Source organism: Camelus bactrianus, chromosome 7 (genome assembly GCF_048773025.1).
Source record: "Camelus bactrianus isolate YW-2024 breed Bactrian camel chromosome 7, ASM4877302v1, whole genome shotgun sequence".
Lineage (NCBI taxonomy): Eukaryota > Metazoa > Chordata > Mammalia > Artiodactyla > Camelidae > Camelus > Camelus bactrianus.
The window spans coordinates 12424675-12441781 of NC_133545.1; the positions used below are offsets into that span (position 1 = coordinate 12424675).

The 17107-nt window shown below is 43.4% G+C and overlaps 1 protein-coding gene across 5 annotated transcripts in view; it reads left to right on the forward strand.

Annotated features, from left to right (window-relative positions):
- SLC37A3 (solute carrier family 37 member 3) overlaps positions 1–17107 on the forward strand; it is a 37606-nt gene that overhangs the window by 12814 nt on the left and 7685 nt on the right. For 4 of the 5 annotated variants that reach the window (XM_074366919.1, XM_074366918.1, XM_074366920.1 and 1 more), the window contains 7 exons: positions 4135–4227; positions 6800–6883; positions 8668–8813; positions 10167–10263; positions 12451–12535; positions 13258–13436; positions 15669–15810. In XM_074366919.1, the coding sequence (XP_074223020.1) occupies positions 4135–4227; positions 6800–6883; positions 8668–8813; positions 10167–10263; positions 12451–12535; positions 13258–13436; positions 15669–15810 (826 nt within the window). The other variant, XM_074366921.1, reaches the window with a different exon arrangement.

Consider the following 17107-nt stretch of genomic DNA (forward strand, 5'->3'; position numbering starts at 1 on the left):
TTTAACTCTCATTAATAGGAAGTTCTTCCTTCTATTGACGTAAGAGCGTTCCATCGTTTAATTTTGATCTTGGGTTTTGTCTTGAGCCATGCATCCTAAGTTGATTCCTGCTGCAGGACTCCCTGTTGAATATCTGAGGAAAACCTGTTTCCCTAAGTTTCTCCTGTTCATGCAAAACATCCCTGGCTCCTTTGACTGCAGCTTAGACCAAGCCCTGAGTATCGTATTCCAGGTACAGGCTGACCAATGTGTAGAACAATAGGATTTGACTTAGACACTGAATTTCTGGTTACACTGCCCAAGGCTGCCTTTGTTTTTTAGGTAACTGGGTTGGGGATCTCAAAGACTACTCCCAGGTTTGAGGATTCAGTAGGAGGACTCATAGGACTCAGCATATGACTCAAAACTCTGGTTTATTACAGTGAAAGGATACAGAGAAAGATGAGCAAAGGGAAAAGCATGTAGGGTGAGGTCTAGAGGAAACCAGGCAAAAGTTTCCAAGAGTCCTTTTCCAGTACAGTCATATAAATGTGCTTAATTCTTCTGGCAACAAGTTGTGACAGCTCCGGTGAGATGCTGTCTACTGGGGAGGCCAATTAGAGACATGATGCCAGGGTTCTTACTGGGGTTGCTCACGTAGGCACTCTTTACCTGGCACGTATGAAAATTCTACTTTCCCATTAGGAAGGCAAATATTCAGCATAAACCACATTGTTTGGACAGACAGCTTAGGCACAGGGAGCCACTCTTAGCAGGGAATGGTGGGGACCCCCTCAGAATCCAGCCTTGCAAGTAGGTCTTTTTAAGGATAGCATCTCAGGTCTGCTGTGTTAACTCTTTCCTGCCAGTAGCCACGTCACATTATAAGCTTGTGTTGAACTTGCTTTAACTTTTCTGCCAAAATATTTATTTACTTACTTATTCTAATTGCCGCTAAAATAGGTTTCATCAATCTGTGTTTTCAGAACTATAGATTCACTAGTTTGGATGGATTGGTTATGTAGAAGTCAGATTCTACTGTATCCTGGAAGCCTTTGTATTTTTGTACCTACCCTCGTGGAGAGCAGTGCCAACTTCCCATTCCTTTCTTTAGACTTGAAGTCCAGGTTTTGCCTTTCCTGAAGCCTGTGGCTGGAGCGGAGTGGCTGGGACAATATGTCCCTTTCACTTCTCCTGTGCTTCAGGGTCTGTAACTGTCTTAACTCTAGCTTTCCTTTGAGACTTTCTGTCTTATTCAGAGTGGGAAGATTCTTCGAACCAGAAGTGTATATAAACTTAGTCTGAACTCAAAAAAAGACTGTGTTTATATGTATTGTTAAACATTTCTTAAGTGCCCTAAGTAGCTTCCTCGGAAAGTACTTATTATAGCTTTCATTTTTATGCATCTCAATTTTAGATGCTTTACAAAAAAAAAAAAATGAAGCCGACACAGTCTCTGTACCTTGAGACTTCACAGTGGATCCCATGGACGTGGACAGACATTGAAAATAGTAGGAGAACATAACATAAAATCTGTGTTTACAGATAATAAAGAGGAAATGATTAAATCTGATATTTGAGGACAACTTGACTGAAAATCATACACAAACATTTCTTCTATCAAATTAAAAAAAAAGCTTTATCTCTCCTGACAGTATAGGCCTTCCAGAGTGTAGAGAACAGTGTGAGAGAATCTAAACTTCTCAGCAAGAGAGGGAGGCAGAGTTCACGGCGCCCTCAGTGGTCCAGCTCAGCCTCAGCCGCAGCTGCTCTGACTCAGCTTCTCACGTCAGCCGGCACCACTCGGGTACCACCCCCGCTAGACTGAGAGCAGACCCCTGAGCGCAGACCAGCTTCAGCTCACCCTCAACGCGCCAGGGCAGGAGCTCTTGCGTGTCGGAAGTCCCCCACCCCCACGCATAGCTGTAACTCTGTGATAAACGTTCTCACTTAGGAAACCCACACCGTGACCTTTCTTGCTTCCAGGAAGTGCCCCAACTTGTAGCAACCCTGGTAGTGTAATGCAGTCCCGGCCTGAGCACGCAGCCACATCCTCCGGTCGTGCAGGCCAGCATGTGGGGCTTTAGCATCCTAAAGTCATTTTGTCAGTACCTTGGAGGCTCATTTCATCCTCTTTTGAGGAAATACCTGCCAGATACCCAAAGCTGAGTAACTGAAGTTCGTCTGTCGGTCAGTCTCTGAAGTGAAGGTGACGTCCCAGCTCGCAGCTCACAGCTCTCCCTCAGGACAGCCGCCGTCTCCTGCTAGCGGAGCCGCGGTGATCGGAGCTGTACCACTGATGTAAACTTTCTTCACTAGGCTTTTTTTTCTTTTTTCCTGTTTTCTGAATCTTTTTGTTAGTCCTGCTTTGCTCTCTTAGTTTTTGGTTTTGTTTACACTTACTAAGTAGGCAGTCAAACGTGTATTTCCGCTGAATGCTGGCAGTGGAGCAGAAAAAAGCTGTTTAAAATCGCCCTTCTTGTGACAGCCACACCTGTGGGGAGTTTTGATGACTGAAACTTTGAGCAGCTGCTGGGAGGCCCCACCTCTGGCTCACGTTGGTGTGTGCCCAGCAGGACTTACTCCTGGGTCCTACTGAGCCTGGATGGCATTGGGGATCAAAGAGTGTGGTTAGAGGGAAAGGAGGCAAAGTAACTGACTGAAGGTACTGAGGGCCCCACGTTGGGTCTCTGACATGCTGATGCGTCTCCGCCATGCGAGCTACTTTCTTACAGCCCGTGAGAACGGTGTGAGTGTTACAGTAACAAGACCGAGGCCATAAGCCACACAGAAATGAGTCAGTACTTCAGAGTCACACTTAAAATTTGGGGATTTTTACCTTCTGTTAAAGATATGTATTTTTAAAATTACTGATTGTGATTTTTCTGTTTAATATTCTAAAGTCAGACTTTCTTTTCTGTAATAGCCCACCTCAGAAATCATTGTGTCCAGCTGTTCTCAAAGCTTTAGCCTGCGGACCTCAAAGAGCGTCTGGTTATATGAATTTATATTTACAGATACTTACTGTTTTAGAAATTCAAACTGAGAAACTGAAAAAAGACATTGGTTTTAAGTTATTTTTAAATGAACTAAATAAACCCATCACATGTTAACAGAAATAACATTTTATGGAAAATGCCTTTTTTTAAACAAAAAATCACAAAGGAGAGAGGCATTGATTTACATTTTTCAAATCTCTTAATGTCTGGCTTAATAGAAGACAATGGATTTTCATGTCTCTTCTGAATTCGGTTTCTTGCAACATGATACTTTGCAGAGAGTATATGAAGAGAATTTGGCTTTCACAGATACATAGTGGAAGAGGGAGAAGTCCTTTAATAGCCTTTTCAGTTAATTGTGGAGATTTGTCTTTGACACTACACCCGAATTTGACAAGTGGCAATTTCCTAAAGGTTTTAGTTGCAGTGTGGAATCTGAAACTGTATTAACTGTATTATATGCTTACATTAAGATCCATTTGTCTGTCTTGTGCTTTGAATGGATCTTGAAGTGACAGGCTCATTTCCTTCTTTTTTGAGGAAATATCTGCCAAATACCCAAATCTGAATAACTAGAGTTTGCCTGTCAGTCACTCTTTCAAGTAAAAATGACGTTTCAGCTCGCCACTCAGTTTTCCTCAAGACAGCCGTCTTACTTTGGTGTGCATGGTGCTGTATGTGTGTTTTCTACTTCATCACACAGGACATTAACAAACGTACTCAGGGGCCAGATTTAATAAAATTAATTATTTTTACTGCTCAACAATTATTTATGGAACATATAGCATATGCCATGGACATTCTGATGTGAAACTGCCTTTTTTTTTTTTTTTTAAACTGTGAATGTGGCAGTGAAGAATACAGGGTTAACAATACGTTTGGTGTCACTGCCTTGATTCATGCTAAGGCACAGGAGTTTTACCCACCACTGCCTTTTCACCATCAGTGGGAAAATTCAAAGGGAAAAAAAAGCAAATAGCATTTTAGTATTATGCAAATAGTTTTGGCCTTGTGGACCTTTTTGCATGTTGTTTCCTTATGTACAAAGTGCTGATTTGCTCTCGTCAACATCACTGGGGTTCTGAGTGTGGGTGGAGGTTGTCCCGAAGGTGCCCTGTTCCAGCGGGGCTCACTTACTCTTGCTGTGTGACTGCAGATCTGGAGCAGCAACCACTTGTTCCCCAGTGCAGAGGAAGCCACTCTTTTCCTTGGAACACTGGATACCATTTTCCTCTTCTCCTACGCTGTGGTAAGTTTTTGAGCTCTAGGGTTTTACGTTGAGGAAAGATGTAAAATGACTCCAAACCTTATGAAGTTGGTAAAGGATTTTGAATATGCCGATTGAAGACAGTTCAGTATTGCTGTAGTTTATATCCATCCGTCCATCCATCCATCCGTCCATGTATTCATTCATCCATATGACAAATATTTTTTGGGCACCTAGCATGTGCTGGGTACTTTTCTAGTCAGTGGGAATTGAACAGTGAGCAACACAGGAAAAATCCCTAGCTTTATAAAGTTTCTATTCCTGCATGGGAGCTGAGGGAGACAAACAGCGACAAGATGCTCTAAATAAGTAAATTACCGAGTGTGTTCAAAGGTGATGTGTGCTGTGAAGAGTCAAGCAGGGAAAGGGGATCGATCATCCTGGGTGGGGTTGTTGTTTAAGTAGGATGGCTGGGGAGGGCTTTACAGAGAGCAGAGACTGGAAGTGGGTTAAGTGAGGTCACTGTGTAGCGGTTCAGGCTAGAGGTACAGATTTCAGAGCCCTTCGCAAACAGATGGTTTTTTAATCAGCCTTTTTTTGTAGGGGTTGGTAATTAGGTATGTATGTATGTATGTACGTATGTATTTAATGGAGGTACTGAGGATTGAACCCGGGACCTTATGCATGCTAAGCATGCGCTCTGCCACTGAGCTATACCCGCCCCCCTCTGATGATATGTTAACTTATGAGACTGGATGAACTCATCAAGAGAGTTGGTGAGGACAGACAAGAGGTGGGAAGACTGAGCCAGGGGACCTTCTGGTATTTAGAGGTGGGAAGATAAGGGATGGGCCAGGGAGGCTGAGAGGGAGCAGGAGAACCATGAGAAGGTGGCGCCTGGGAGCCGAGCCAGGATGGCTGGGGCTGGCTCTGGCTGAGGTGGTGTCCTGGGGTTGGGCAGTCAGAGCCTCTGTCTGGTGGTCTGGTGGTGGGGAATGCCTGTGCTGGCTTCTGAAGAGGAGCATTGGGACCTGTGGAGGCGACAGCGGACCTGTGTGCTGTGGGAGCAGCCTGACCTTTCTCCCCTGCATCTTACTGTCTTTAAAATGTGGCCAGTTATAGAGAAGCCCTTTAGGTACAGATGTGCAGTACTAGGTGAAAGTCCTGAAGCCGTCTCCGAGTGTTTATGTGGGTAATTACTAGAATATTTTTTCTTTGAAGAGGAAACTTACCGACACAGTTGGAACAGATCTTGGGTTGTTTAGCCTAGCTTTGCACCCCAGCATTTTCTGTACAAAATCCCAATATAGGATCATTCCGCTTTGGCTGAGGCATCCCAGTGATGCTTCTCTTCAGGCCTTTCACGAAGTATTTGAAGAAGCCCCATGGTCTAGTGGAGCGACTAGCTCTACCACCATCCTCGAGCTGGGTTAAACTTGGTATCAAAATGGAATTTAACCTTATTTTTTGATATTTAGTTTCCTTATCTATGGAGTTATGATGAGAACACCTATCTCTAAAATTAAGTAGGTCTGGGAGATAAAAGATAAGAGCCATGAAAAATCAGTGATCACAGTTCTTTATATTGAGCTTCATTTCCTTCTGTAACTTCCAGACACCTTACACGCCTTTGGAGCAACACAGAATAATGCATTGGTTCCCTAATCTGAAAGATAATTGACAGCTTTCCTTCACCCCCGTTATTATATGTAGCATAAGACCATGTGAATTGGAGCTTTAGAACATAGAATCTCCTCTAGTGCTTGTAGGTGCTTCTTTTGAGGTTGTGAAAGCTTGATGATAATGAGGGAGAAACATTTATTATGACATTTATCCCTTAAATTTCTCTAATGTAGACGTATTTATCCATCTATATTATATCCATTATGTAGTCAGTTCATTAGAAACACTCATTTCTGGATTTAGGTATTTAGTCAAGACATTTATCCATTTTACATATTTGTGGAAGAAACTTAAAAGTGTGTTGCCCTTGCTCGTTGGTCTGCCTTGCTGCCGTGACCTCGGCATTTTAGTTCCTGCCACTCAGTGGGAGGAGAGCAGAAGGCAGAACACTTGTACCTGTCTTCAACTAAATACTGTCTCTGCCTCCCTACTCCTTGCCTCGTGATGTCATGAAACCCAAGGGTCAGATTAAACAGGCAGCATGTGTGCCCCCGAAGCTTCTGTTCTGACGGACGTGTTAATAACACATCTTTAGGCAGAATGCAGATGCCCGAGCAGAATCCCTTTGGGAAAGCAGGTAACTGATGTTTAAGAGTAAATCTGTTCTAGAAGGTGAAATATATTTATGGGCTTGTTTTATTAGAATTATTCTTGGATTTTCCTTCGTCTCCTTTTAGGCAGTTGGGGTTCAAAGAGAACAAAAGTTTGCACTGAATTACACGTCCTGGTGCATGAGGGGTTTACAGGATAGTGTGCAGAAGCCACTGCCATTTCGTGAAACATTGGTGAAACTGATACAGACGGCGAGTCTAGGCATGAGAATGAGGTTTAATTTTTATGTTTTGTTTGCCTCATTTGCTTTGTAGTGCATCTTGCTTTTTCCAGGCCGTGGTGTTATCCAGAGCTGTAAAATAAAATGCCTTTTTTTTAGGGCCTTTTCATCAGCGGTATTGTTGGGGATCGGCTCAATTTGCGATGGGTTCTGTCCTTCGGCATGTGCTCTTCTGCACTGGTGGTAAGTTAGAAGCTGTGATTATTCTTACTACTGTTGCTCTTATCTCGGTCAGGTACTTGAGAATCCGAGCAGTCCCCCTGCTTCTATATGTAGAATGGAATAGTAAAATTAGTCTTCAGTTTTCTGATCCCTTGTGTGCCTTTTCAGTTAGGAAGGTCCTTAAAGTACAATTTCAATCACGCACCTTCCTTGATTCTCAGTCACCAAGAAAGTCAAAGCGTGACTAGCGTGGCATCCGGTGCTGGAGAGGACCTGGTCGCAGCCCGCCACCTCTGCAGTCGGGTCTTTCCCTGTGCCTCACCTCCGTGCTCTCGCCCAACCACACTACCTTCTGGGCCCCAGCACCTCCTGCTCCTTTCTGCCGCTCTGCTGTTGTTCCTGCTGTCTTCCTGCCTCGAATGGCCCTCTGTTCAGCTCTTCACAGTCTCACTCAACGTCTCCTTCAGATCATTGGCCAAATGACACTTTCATAATGCCTCCTGTTACCCACCCCACTTCTGCAAGTGATCATTCCCTGTCCTGAGCTCCTGTGCCTGAATTTCCTTGAAGGCGCTCGGCCTGCTTGTTTCTGTATCAGTCTTGCTTTCCTGCAGAGTCTGCAGCATAGTCATTAAGACCACAGACTTCTTGCGACCTGCACTGCCTGCGTTTCAGGCCCTCTGCTGCAGTTTCCAGCTCCTGTCTCTCTGTGCTTCAGCCTCCCCGTTTGCACACCTCCGCCCAGGGTTGCAGTGAGGCTTCTGTGAGCTACTGTGTGTAGGGCATTTGGTGTGGTGCCTGGTACATTAAGTGCTCTAGATGGCAAGACCCACATTTGATTCATCTTTATTTGCTTACAGGCATCTGGTGATAAATTTTTGTTGATTGAATGAAAGCATGGAGTTTAGTCAGACCCTATTCTTGTTTTTCAGTGTCTGTCATTTGTGTAAGTTTTGTCTTTATATTTTAGAGACTGAAGCACTTTATTCACAAACTGTTCATCCACACATATGTACACAATATTTTTAAACCTATATACGTACTTTCTTGGGTTTTTTTACATTTCTTTGAAAAATTGAAGTATGTACATAAACTCTTCCTTATTAGTGTATAGTTCTAACTGTGACAGACAAGTGTAGTTGTGTAACTACACCCCTCCTACCCCCAGCCTCTAGCGATCACTTACCATTTTTCCGTCCTTACAGTTTTGCTTGTTCCAGAATGTCATGTAACTGGGGTCATACGGTATTACACATACCATTTGTAAACCCATGCCAAATATTCCCAAAGGAGACTGACTACAAATAAAATGCCCACTCGAGCACAGTGCCTGGGAAAAAGCAGCCGCTTGATGAATGCCACTGAACTGTTGAGCCGATCACAAGTTTCACCGATGCTCTTAGTAGCTGCAGTGGTAACAGCGGCTGCCTCCCAGTCCCCACGACGTGCCTGGCGCTGTTCTGAGTGCATTCATGCACGTGAACTCGGGTAGTCCCCGGAGTGGTCCTCCATCACCAAGAGGAAGTAGGCGTACAGTGCGGTGAACAGTGGGGACTCACCCGTTTAGAGTTGAAAACCAGGTTGGAGGGATGACCCTCACTGCGTTTTATGCTGTTTGCCATCTCTGCCTCTGTGGTCGGGGCGGTTTGGTGTGCATCTCACTCAGTGCTGCTCTGAGCAGGAGCATCTGAAGAGTCAGCCACACGTCCCTCAGGCTCAGATGCTGACTGTGTCCTTCAAGTGGGGCTTCGCGCGGGGCGTCGGTGCGGATGTTACATGTGTCTTTTTCTCCCTCCTTCTCTAAGGTGTTTGTCTTTGGCACCCTCACAGAATGGCTGCGTTTCTACAACAAGGGGCTGTACTGCTGTCTGTGGATTGTGAACGGCCTGCTGCAGTCCACCGGTTGGCCCTGTGTGGTTGCCGTCATGGGCAACTGGTTTGGGAAAGCTGGGTATGCCACTTCCTCTTTCATTTCCCTATTTAAGTAGTTTTAATATCGGATTGTTCAGACTTGTCAGAGTCAATTAACTCGATCCCTTCGATACCACCCACATCTCTTCTCTGTTTTGGAAAGTTAGAGTTGCAGGGAGAGAGGGCTTCACGTCGAAGTACGTTGGAAGTGGTGTGGACCTCAGAGATGGTCTAGCCCGGTGAGACACGTTCACAGCCCTCCCCTGGTCATGGTCAGATTGGAGTGTGGCTGAGGTGTATGTCTCAAAATTTTAAAAAAATCATCCCTTTACAGAACATAAATAACACAACATAGTAACATAAATCTCATGTGCCATCCCATCAGTTTGTCTTCCTGTGGGTTTGTGTTCCCTTTTTTGGAGACTCAGTGATCTAGTTTAACTTTCACTTAAAGATAAGGAAACTGAGGCCAGAAGTTATCTGTGGAACTTGCCTAAGGTCACATCGCGAAGGCTCCAAGGAGGTGCAGATGAAGAATGCCAAACTTTGGGGGTTAGTTAGATTGGACGTTTTCCTCCTAAAGCTTCGAGTAGTTGTCAGTTGTATGTGAGTTTGTGTGTGGTGTGTGCCGTGGCGTGGGGATGGGCACCTGCTGAAGTGTCCTCTGGGCCACCCAAGAAGGACCATACTTAATTTACAGGATGGAGAGTAAGTTGAGATACTCAAAAGACTGGGCTTGATTGTTTATCATTGCATGCATGCCAAAACTCACCGAATTGTACATTTTGAACACGTACAGCTTATTGTATAGCATTGAGTTTTGGCATGCAGACACCTGTAAAAGTATCCTCCCCATTAAGATAATGACATAACCATCAGCCCCCAAAGTTTCTCCTTGTCCCGTGATAATACTTCCCCCCTCCTGATTGCCATCTCAGGCAACCATTGATCTGCTTTCTGTCAACTTTAGATTAATCTAAATTTTTCAAAAACTTTATTTGAGATGACTTTAGATTTATTTATACTCTTTACCATTTTCTTGCATTGTCTGTTTTTCACATTGTTGAGTTTTGAGATTTCTTTATATTCCAGCTACAAATCTTTTATCAGATAAGTGATATGCAAATATTTTCTCCCAATCTGTGGCTTGTCTTCTATAATTCTCTTAATAATGTCTTTCAGTGAGTCCCAAATTGAACTTTAGTGTAATAAAATCTTTGAGTTAGAAGAGACCTGATGCTTTGCCATTTGGGTGTACTTAAAAAAAAAAATCTTAAAATAGAATGTTGATTCTTTGTAAGGTGAGCCTGCACAGTTTTGGCCATTTTGTATTTGAACTGCACGCGAAATCCCTTCTGATTCCGTCTTCTCTTTCCCGCTGTTCCCATCTCAGACGAGGAGTTGTTTTTGGTCTCTGGAGTGCCTGTGCTTCAGTGGGCAATATTTTGGGAGCCTGTCTGGCATCTTCTGTTCTGCAGTATGGTTATGAGGTAGGTATTTCTTTCTAGCTTTTTCTTGAATATGTAAATATATTTCTAATTTTTTTGAAATAATCCTGTGACCATTTGAAACTATTTAGAGCTACATCTGGGTGGGCAATTTTTGTATTAAGAGTTGACAAACTTTTGGTAAATTCAAACACATTGAAAAAATTAGTCATGGAAAAATACCCGAGTCTCAAGACATATAATCAATTGGGGAAAAGTATTTGCAACTCATGTTACAGATAAAGAGCTAATATCCCTAATATATAAAGAGTACACACAAATTGATAAGAAAAAGACCAACAAATCACTGAAAAAAAGGCAAAGGATTTGAATGTGTAGTTTATGAAAAAGAACTAGAAGTGGCTTGTAAATGCACAAGATATTCCACTTCACGCAGAACTTATTCATTCATTCAATACATATTTTTAAGCTCCTCTAAGTACCCTGAGGCAGTAGAGAATAGAGTCCTGGCCAAAAGAGACAACAGTCTCTGCCTTTATGGAATTTAGGTGTTAGTCGACAGAGAAATGCAAGGAAAAACTGCACTATTAAAAAAAGAAGAAGAAAAACCTACACTGTATTACTTACTAGATGGGTAAAAACCCCAAAGTTTGTTAACGTGTTGTGTTTGTGAGGATGTGACGAAGCAGGCATTGTGGATGGAAGAGTAAATAACCTGACTTGGGGTCAATATGGGACTGTTGATCTAAATTGCAGCTACTCTGGCCAAGCAGTCCAACCTCCACAGATTAATCCCACAGGTGAATATATTTCAACATCTACAAAGAGAGATATCTACAAGGTTATTTATTTCTACTTTGTTATAGCAAAGGATTGATAACAAATGTCAATCAAAAGGGAAATAGTTAAACGATGGTACACCTATTCAGTGGAATTCTGTGCAGGTATGACAGAATTAGGCAGCTCTCCGTGTACTGATGGGGCGAGAGTTCACTGGTGTGTTAAGTGAAGGAAGCAGGGGTGCATGACCTTGTGTATTGAATGCTGCCATTTGTGTGAAATGGAGGAAGAATTAAAGAGCATGTGTTTGTATTGACTTGTATGTTTGCAAAACTGCCTCTGGAAAGTAAAAATTTATTATTAAATACATGGTTATATGTTGGGAAAATGAGAACTGAATAGATGGGAGAAGGGGTGAGAGGCAAGGGTTTTCCTAACATCTACTTTTGGTCACTTGAATTGTCAATGTATGGCCTGTTAAAAAACCTAGTAATTAAGAGAGTTGCTCTTTTAAAAAGTAGGTAAATTTGTAAACAGCTCACCACCAAGTGTTTGGTGCCTGAAGAATTTTGGTCTGGTTAGGGTCGGTGGGAAGTCCTTCCTGTGTTCCTGTTTCTAGGCTTCTTACCTTCACACCTGGATTGTACTAATAGGGCTCAGATGGGAATTTTGGTTCACTCTACATGCCGTTCCCAAATTTGACTGTTGGAAACACTAATTTCGTCACTGACTTGTTAAAAAATGTAGACTGTCTACCCACATCAGGCTCTGTTCTCTCCTAAATAAAATCCAGCGATGCAGCCTGGCTTTTGAGTCTTTCATCTTGATAGCACCTTTCCAAATCAGTTTTCTTCCTTGTTACCCAGCAGAAGCCCTCAGCTTCCACCATGCAGGAGCCCTTCGTCTCCCTCCCACCGTCTGCCTTTTCTTCAGCTGTGCCAGGAGAGATGGTCAATTGCAGTGACTTCCAGCTCTTCCTTAAAGCATTGTGTCCCTGCTTCATCCTCTGTATCTGCTTCCTTCTGTTCCTGTATGTGTTTCCTGTTAGGGATGGGCCTTCTCATGTATGGAGCCACATGCTGCCTTATGTTATTGTTTTGTGTATTGTTTAATCCCCTCAACTGGAAAATATCTTTGAGGGCAGATACTATCTCTTATGGGAGGCTGTGATGTAAACAGTGATTTTTTTAGAGCTGGTTCTGAGTTCACAATTGTAATGGTACCACTCTTTGTCTGGGGGTCTTCATTATCCGCTCTGAGCCCTGCAGAGTCATTGGGAAAAACCTGGGAGAAAACACAAAACACCAGCTCAGTGCCTGGCACAGGCCGAGCACTCAGCGCTCATTTCCTTCCCAGTCTCCCTGCCCTCCCTGCTGCACCCCCACCTCCGCACGTGTGCCTCTAATGAGTATCCCAGATGTGTAAGGAGCCCTTTCCCTCCCCCTCCAGTATGCCTTCCTGGTGACGGCGGCTGTGCAGTTTGCTGGTGGGATCATCATCTTCTTTGGACTCCTGGTGTCACCGGAAGAAATTGGTGAGAAGAAGCTGTCTCTTCTGTTCTGATCGTCGTACTATTTTGGGCAAAGAGAAACCTGTGGCCAGAACAGCCAGTCTCTTTCTTCCTGGGAGAACTGTGAGCTGCTTTCAGTGAATTAAAGGAGCAGTGTTCCTGTTTGTGTCCGCAGACTCTGTGGCCTCGCCTGGCACAGCTGCAGGTGTTTGAGGGAGTGAGCCTCACTGTTTTATAGACTCAGGGAAAACTCATCATTTGCAAATGGGCTTTATAATTGAGACACTGGCTGGAAATTAGCATGGATGTATTTCCAATTTCACTCCTGGAGACAGATTTCTTTTCCTACATAAAAATGATTTAGGTGATACTTCTCTGTGGTTAAATAGCGAACGTGTGCAAGCGAAACCACAGAAGCAAATAGTTGGAGGGCTCTTCTATCCTTTGAGTTTATGAACGAGACACATCATTAAGCTTTTTTTGGTACATAAGAGAGTTTGATGTAGTTGAGAAAGCATAGCTTTGAAGCCAGATAAAGTAGAATTGGAGACCTGGGTTTGTTCATTAGCTAGGTGACCTTAATTGACCTTAGTTGACTTTGGACTCTAAACCTTAGTGGCCGCTTCTGTAAAATGGATATAAAAATAACACTGACCCCATAAGTAATCATACATACAAAGCACTTACATGCAGTACCAGGCACCTGGAGGGCACTCTCTAACTGGTGGCTGTCACTGTTGTTCTAGGTCTCCCAGGTATTGAGGCAGAAGAAAATTTTGAAGAAGACTCACACAGGCCATTAATTAATGGTGCTGACAATGAAGATGAATCTGAGCCTAATTATTCAATCCAAGAAGACGACACTGCTTCCCAAGTCAAGGCAATAAGCTTTTATCAAGCGTGCTGCCTTCCCGGAGTTATACCGGTAAGGACTGTTCAGATCTCCTCACCGTAGCCAGTGAGACACTGTGCCCTGGGTGTTAACTCTGCCTGGGATGAAGCATCTTGAAGTATTAGCTTCTCTTTGAGACTTTGTTTTAGGGATATGTGTTCAGAGGAGTAGCGCAGGGTGGCTCTCAGCTTGTTTCTGTGTTGGTACCACTTGAGATTTTATCTGATGTCTAATGCAGGGGTTGGCAAACCTTTTCTTTGAAGAGCCCCCAATGTTGTCAGCTTTAGGGGCACCATACAGTCTCTGCCACACCAGACGACTCTGTAGAGCGAAAGAATCCGTGGACAGTGTGGGGCAAATGGGCCTGGCCAGGTTTGGCCTGCGAGCCTGAGTTTTCTGACCCTGATCTAGTGTTCGAGTAAGAAGGCAAAATTGATATTTTTAAATATGCCTTTTGGCCTGTTGCAGTATTATGGAATTACAGGTAGACCGAGAGGGGTTTGGAATGGTTGGTTAAGTCTGCCTTGTTTGCCTATGTTCTTACCATTCTAGTGGGAGAAAAACGTTTGCCCCTCTGCTAAGAGCGCTAGAGCAGAATGCTCCACAGCATTTCTTGGTAATGCGTTCCAGTGTTTCCACAGCCTTTGCAGTCAGGTTTTTTTTTCTAACGTCTAAACTGAATCCCTTCTGCTGCAGTTTATCTGTCTTGATGTTTCGGGCGCCCTAGCACGGGAGTGGAAGTAAGAGGCCTAGGTTATGTTTCCAGCTTACCCACTAACTCTCTGTGAGGCCTGGGGTAAGTCACTCAGCCCGTCCTTGTGTCTCAGTCCCCCGTCCTCTGGAACAGAAAGTCTGCCAGCTCGCCCTGGGGTCTGTAACGTTGGGTTATTGTGTTACGAAAAAGAACCTTTTAAATTTTGTGTTTAATGGTGCTTTATAAATGTAATCCCTCCGTTAGATTCAGAGTCTGTGGGTTGTCCTGTTCCCTTCACCTGTGCCCCTAAGCTAAGAGAACTGACATTTGCAAACAGATGGTTTAAGTATGAGTTAAAATTTAACTGTTAAGTCCCCATGGTTCTTTAACCAAAAGATGATGTATAATACAACAGGCTTTGGGCCTGTTCTTATGCTAATCTAATGATTAGCATTTTTTTAAACTAATTATTCAAATATTCTGCTGTTAATAGTGTAATTTCAGAGACAGAACTTAGATTTGTTGTGACTAAACAGGGACCTCTTTTGCTATTCCTTTGTGTTTCACAAGCTATTGTTCCCTGACACGGGCAGGGAGTAAAGGAAACCTAGTTAACTTAATTCCTTTGTCTTTGTGGCAGGCTGTCTGGACAAAATGCAGTCATGAGGAGGAGTCGGCTCTCTGGGGGGTGGCTGCTGCCCTGCCAGGGAAGCTGTTTTAAAACAAGTGATACCTAGGGAATAACTGGCAGTTCCAGGGAAAAGAACATACTAGCCAGACACCCTTTGAAGTCAGGCTCTCTGTTCCTCCCCCTTTTTCCTTTGATGCTAAATGTCAGGATTTCCTGGTAATAATGTGTTGAATATAGGAGCCTCAGCCCCAGCCCCACTGCCATCTTAAGGCGGCGGCAACTTTCATTCCTCACCGTAGAGCCACAGGCCCATGACAGTCGTGTTCTTTCATTTTTGATGCACCAAAGATGCTCTCTGCTTTCCCCCCGATGTGGGACTATAAAGCTTTTGGAAACCATAATGTGAAAGTAGTTTTCATGTCAATGCTTTTCTCAGACCTTGAAACGTAGTCCAGTCACATTAACTTCGCAGGAAGCAGAGGAACCAAAACAAAAGCTCGGCTGCTTGCAGTCAAAGCTGTGATGTTTACTGGAGTCCTTTGCTTATGGGCAGTGCTGGTTAGTGGCATGAATGCCTTTTATCTCTACCTAAATAAAGAAATATGAGTATGTGCCGTGCCTTACAGGTTCAAAACACTGGTTTGCTTCTACCAGAGAACTGAAAGGGGAAGAAAGTGGGGACAATTAAGAAATAGTCCTATGTGATGTGTTTTCTGTCCCAAAGGCCTGCTGTACTGCCTGTCTAGACGCTAATGGGGATGAAGAGACGGGGGAGACTAGGTAAAGTCAGGCCAGTGGGTATCTGTAGGAATGTTTAATTTTAAAATCAGGTGCTGTTCATCCCAAACTCCTCCAATTTGTTTTGCTTTTTAGTTACATTAAATATTGTGGTCTTGCTGTGCTGTTTGTTCTTGCTGAGAGTTAGATGTTTTTCTTGCAGTATTCACTGGCCTACGCCTGCCTGAAGCTAGTGAATTACTCCTTCTTCTTCTGGCTGCCCTTTTATCTGAGTAACAACTTTGGGTGGAAGGAGGCCGAAGCTGACAAGCTGTCCATTTGGTACGATGTCGGAGGGATTATAGGTAATGCCAGAGATGCATCTTTTAATTTCATAAGAGTTAGTCACTAGTCATATTTTACTGGGTTATGAAATCAGGCACCATTTAAAGTTTTATTACTTATTCCACAACCATTTTTCCTAAACTGTCCTACCAGTAAATAGCCAAACCCTTTAAAAAAAAAAAGAAAGGAAAGTTCACAGAAAAGAAGACCCAGCTCATGGCAGCCCTGTGGTTTATAGGGCGCTTTTTTCTCAGTCCTGTGTTGATGGATCAGTTCTTTTGTCTTGGGAAGCACAGGGATGTTTCTTTCTGATCTCTTCAAGTGTAACCCTTTTGTACACTTTCAGTGATACCTTAGTTCTAAAGCTAATTGTACGTCAGAGATCCAAGTTAGAATGTGAATGTGTTCATTTTATCTACCTCTCACATTTCCTACCGTCTGCAGCCAAAGAAGGGAAAATATGAGCTCAGTGTATTGTATGTCAGGCCATAAAGGTAGGAATAACAGCAAGGGTTAATTTTTTATTTTGCAATTGCTTCATTGTACACAGCAGATTTTATTAGTGACTTTTTTGCTATATCTAGAAGTGTAAACAAGGAAGTAGGAGACGATTAAATCAGGCAGATGTACAGAGTGCATTTTAGTGGCTGTTACTTATATGGCTGTGGCAAAACCTTAATATCCTTTCTGTGATGTTTACCTTTAGGAGTCTGGTAAGACTAGAGTGCCCTGAACACCTGAAAGCACAGTGTATCCTTAGGTGATACACTGTTAGCATTTGAACATGTGCCTTTGTTCTTAGATCCAGAGCCAAAGGTGAGGTTAGACCTGAACATCCTTCTGTGTCCTGCTGTCTGATGAGGACGTGCCAGGTGTCCCACTGCTCCTAGACTACTCCAAACAGGACTGTGTCTAAGTGTGACCTTGTTGCTTGAAGGATCCACATCACCTCTTTTTAAACATCCTGACCTGTTAGTTATTACCAAGCCATAACTGCTGCATTTAATTTTAGTGAATATTTGTGTTCACTATTACTATCAGCCTATGAGGCACAGTCCACAATTCGTTATCGTTTAAAATAGGAAGCAGAAAAATCAGGAAAAGCCTTCATAGCTGGTTTGAGAAGGGAAAGCAAACAGCAAGGAAGAATGGGGTGGTTTGAATGATTTTTCCTTGTTTTGGTGCCTGACTGGTGGCGTCCTGTCCCCATCAGTCATCATGGCGGTTAACAGGTAATCTTTCTAAAAGGAAATTATGGAGGAAACCTTTTAGAAGAGTCTGCTATCTTTTTGGCTAGACCAGTGTTAGGATCCTGAT